The 3509-nt window shown below is 44.6% G+C and overlaps 1 protein-coding gene across 1 annotated transcript; it reads right to left on the bottom strand.

Annotated features, from left to right (window-relative positions):
- Nucleotides 1-822: 822 nt before the first annotated feature.
- Nucleotides 823-1466, bottom strand: LOC148294249 (uncharacterized). Its single transcript, XM_088253333.1, has 2 exons — nucleotides 1427-1466; nucleotides 823-1268 (listed from the first exon to the last, which is right to left on the bottom strand). Exons 1-2 carry the CDS (start codon nucleotides 1464-1466, stop codon nucleotides 823-825), a joined length of 486 nt encoding a protein of 161 aa, XP_088109459.1.
- Between the last annotated feature and the right edge of the window lie 2043 nt (nucleotides 1467-3509).

Genomic DNA, 3509 nt, shown 5'->3' with positions numbered 1-3509 from the left:
GGCCTCTGCTTGACCATTTCCTTGCGGGTAATATGGCGTGGAGCAACGATGCTTGATACCATAGCCACTAAGTGTCGAGCCTACTTGCTTGTTAACAAACGAAGTGCCATTGTTGGTGACGATCTTGTATGGGATTCCAAACCTGCACACGATGTATTCACGAATGAAATTTGAAATGGCAACCCCTGTGGCCTTCCGAAGAGGGATGGCTTTGACCCACTTTGTGAAATACTCAATGGCTATGAGGATCCATATATAGCCGTCGGAAGGTGAATGGATAGTCCCAATCAAGTCAAGCCCCCAAGTATGAAAGGGCCAAGGAGTGCGCATGTCCTGTAACAGCGTGGGAGGCTTGTGGCTTAAATTGGCATGGATTTGGCATGTGTGGCACTTCTTCACAAAGTTGTATGCATCATTCTTCATGGTAGGCCAATAATAACTGATACTTAGCAGCTGCCGGTGAAGCCTCTTCATCCTTTGGTGCTCACCACATTCTCCAGCATGAGTTTCCTGCATTACTTGCTGCGCTTTCGATTCTCCTAAGCATTTTAATGGCTCACCATTAAACCCTTTACGATAGAGATTGGACCCATCTATGAAGTATATTTTCAATTTCTGCTTAAGCTTGTGGGCATGCCTGGTGTTGCTTGGTAGAATTCCCTCGATGAAGAATGCTAAATATGGCGCCTTCCAATCCTCTACAAATGAAATGGTGAAGGATTCTTCGGTGGAGGGTATTGTCGCATACTCAGGACAATTGGCTTGAACTTCAGCTGCTTGTATCTTCATTTCCGGCCAATAATAACCTTTGCATTGCAGGCGTCAATATAAGTTGATCACCGGCTCCAAATTGCAAGTGGCTCCGTGTACCTCTTGGAGCCTCTTCCTTGCTTCTGTCATTCCCATGCAGTGGGTCAAAATACCTCCCGGCAGGCGTCTGTAAAGCTCCCTGAAGATAACTGCATAGTCCTTCTCTCTCACCCAACTTCCCTCACCCAACTTCTCTCTCACAGATTCTCTCCAATCGTTTCCTTCCAGCGGCTCCTCTTGAGCCATGGCTTCAACTGCTAGAGCATCCCTTTTTATTACGGCAATGTTAGGTTTCTCTTGGATAAACGAGAGCTTCGACCCTAATGTAGCCAAAGCATCAACATATCTATTAGTAACTCCCGAAATGTGTTCCAGCACGACTTGTTCAAAAGAATTGACAAGCCTTTCAGCAGCCGTACGATATGGTGCCAATGTTACCTTCTTCACAGCAAAGCTCCCTTGCAATTGACTCAGCACCAGGTTTGAGTCCCCAATAATTTTAATTTTTTTTACACCCAACTACCTTGCTATAGACATTCCCATAACGAAAGCCTCATACTCAGCCACATAATTTGTGCTTGGGAAATTCAGCTTGAATGAGAGGGTCGTGGCTTGCCCCTAGGGGTTGATGAGTACCACACCTGCTCCTCCACCATTCGTGTCAAATTGTTGGCGTTGCAGATTTCACGGCTTGTTGCTCCAGGACGAGGGGATCTGCGTCAACACGGGTCGTCCTACTTTGGTGCAGTGTGATTGTGTGCGGGCGTGCCAGCACGGTTTACCGTGCGTTTGAGGGTGATGTGATTGGGTGAATGTATGAATTGTGCGCTTGTCTGAGCCTGACTTCTAATCAGAGCAACTATGGCCGAGAGAGGAACTGATCTCGGGCGTCAGGTTCACGGCCTGAACTACAAGGCCGTTAATTGTGGTGTTGATGGTGGGTTTTTAGGTGGTGCTCCGGCGCGTTGCTGGGTGGAAACGGTCGTATGATATATGAGATGAACGAAAGAGTAAATAGGATGGTGCTCCGGCGCCTTGAAAATCAAGGGTCGTATGATATATTGATGAATGGATTTTCCTACAAACTGTCACTACTCCTAAGAAAGCAAGCAAAGGTATTGAAAGTGCATTACAAGAAAATAAATGACAGAAGATAAATGACAGGAAAATATAATTTGCTCCGTGGGAGGCTTGTGTTTGGTGTTGAACCCTTCAAACGTAGTCGGAGCCTGGTATTTATAGGAGAAGTCCTGGAGAAACAATTTTAAGGCTGAAAATCTGTATGATGGGGTTGATCAGAGCTAGTGGGTAGTCAAGTTGGGATTTGGGAACGTGAAGCATGGTGGTGTGACCCCATAAATCCCGACCGCCGCCCTGATCGTGGGTTTTGCATCTTGGGCCTTGGAGGAGCATTTAATGCTCTGGTATAATGGTTGGTAACTAATCTCTCGAACTGCCTTTGAACTTGAACTGTCCAATTTCTTACACCTATTGATTTCGGATCGAGCCCAAAACTTGGGCAGCATCATAATATGGTGGGAGGAGTCGTTTGGTATGTTTTGAGTGAAATCCAATCGCTAGAACTATGAATTACCCCAACCACTCCAATTTGGAACGAACTGCCTTTGAACTTGAATTGTCCAATTTCTTACACCAATTGATTTGGGATCGAGCCCAAAAGTTGGGCAACACCAAAATATGGTGGGAGGAGTCATTCAGTGAGTTTTGAGTGAAATCCAATCGCTAGAAGTATGGAAACACCAACCACTCCAATTAGGAATGAACTGCCGTTGAACTTGAATTGTCCAATTTCTTACACCTATTGATTTCGGATCGAGCCCAAAACTTGGGCAACATCATCATATGGTGGGAGGAGTCGTTTGGTGAGTTTTGAGTGAAATCCAATCGCTAGAAGTATGGAATACACCAAACACTCCAATTAGGAACGAACTGCCGTTGAACTTGAATTGTCCAATTTCTCACACCTATCGATTTCGGATCGAGCCCAAAACTTGGGCAACATCGTAATATGGTGGGAGGAGTCATTTGGTGTGTTTTGAGTGAAATCCAATCGCTAGAACTATGAATTACACCAACCACTCCATTTTGGAACGAATTGCCTTTGAACTTGAATTGTACAATTTCGTACACCTATTGATTTCGGATCGAGCCCAAAACCTGGGCAACATCATAATATGGTGGGAGGAGTCATTTGGTGAGTTTTGAGTGAAATCCAATCGCTAGAAGTATGGAAAACACCAACCACTCCAATTTGGAACGAACTGCCGATGAACTTGAATTGTCCAATTTCTTACACCTATTGATTTCGGATCAAGCCCAAAACTTGGGCAACATCATAATATGGTGGGAGGAGTTATTTGGTGAGTGTACAGTGAAATCCAATTGCTAGAAGTGTGGAATACACCAACCACTCCAATTTGGAATGAACGGCCGTTGAACTTGAATTGTCCAATTTCTTAAACCTATTGATTTCGGATCGACCCCAAAACTTTGGCAACAACATAATATGGTGGGAGGAGTCATTTGTTGTGTTTTGAGTGAAATCCAATCACTAGAACTACGAATTACCCCAACCACTCCAATTTGGAATGAACTGCCGTTGAACTTGAATTGTCCAATTTCTTACATTTATTGATTTCGGATCGAGCCCAAAACTTGGGCAACATCAAAATATGGTG

The sequence above is a fragment of the Prunus avium genome, chromosome 5, assembly GCF_965620075.1.
Source record: "Prunus avium chromosome 5, drPruAviu1.hap1.1, whole genome shotgun sequence".
Taxonomy (NCBI): Eukaryota; Viridiplantae; Streptophyta; class Magnoliopsida; order Rosales; family Rosaceae; genus Prunus; species Prunus avium.
The sequence above is the reverse complement of the archived record's forward strand: the minus strand, read 5'-3'. Positions and strand labels throughout refer to the sequence as shown.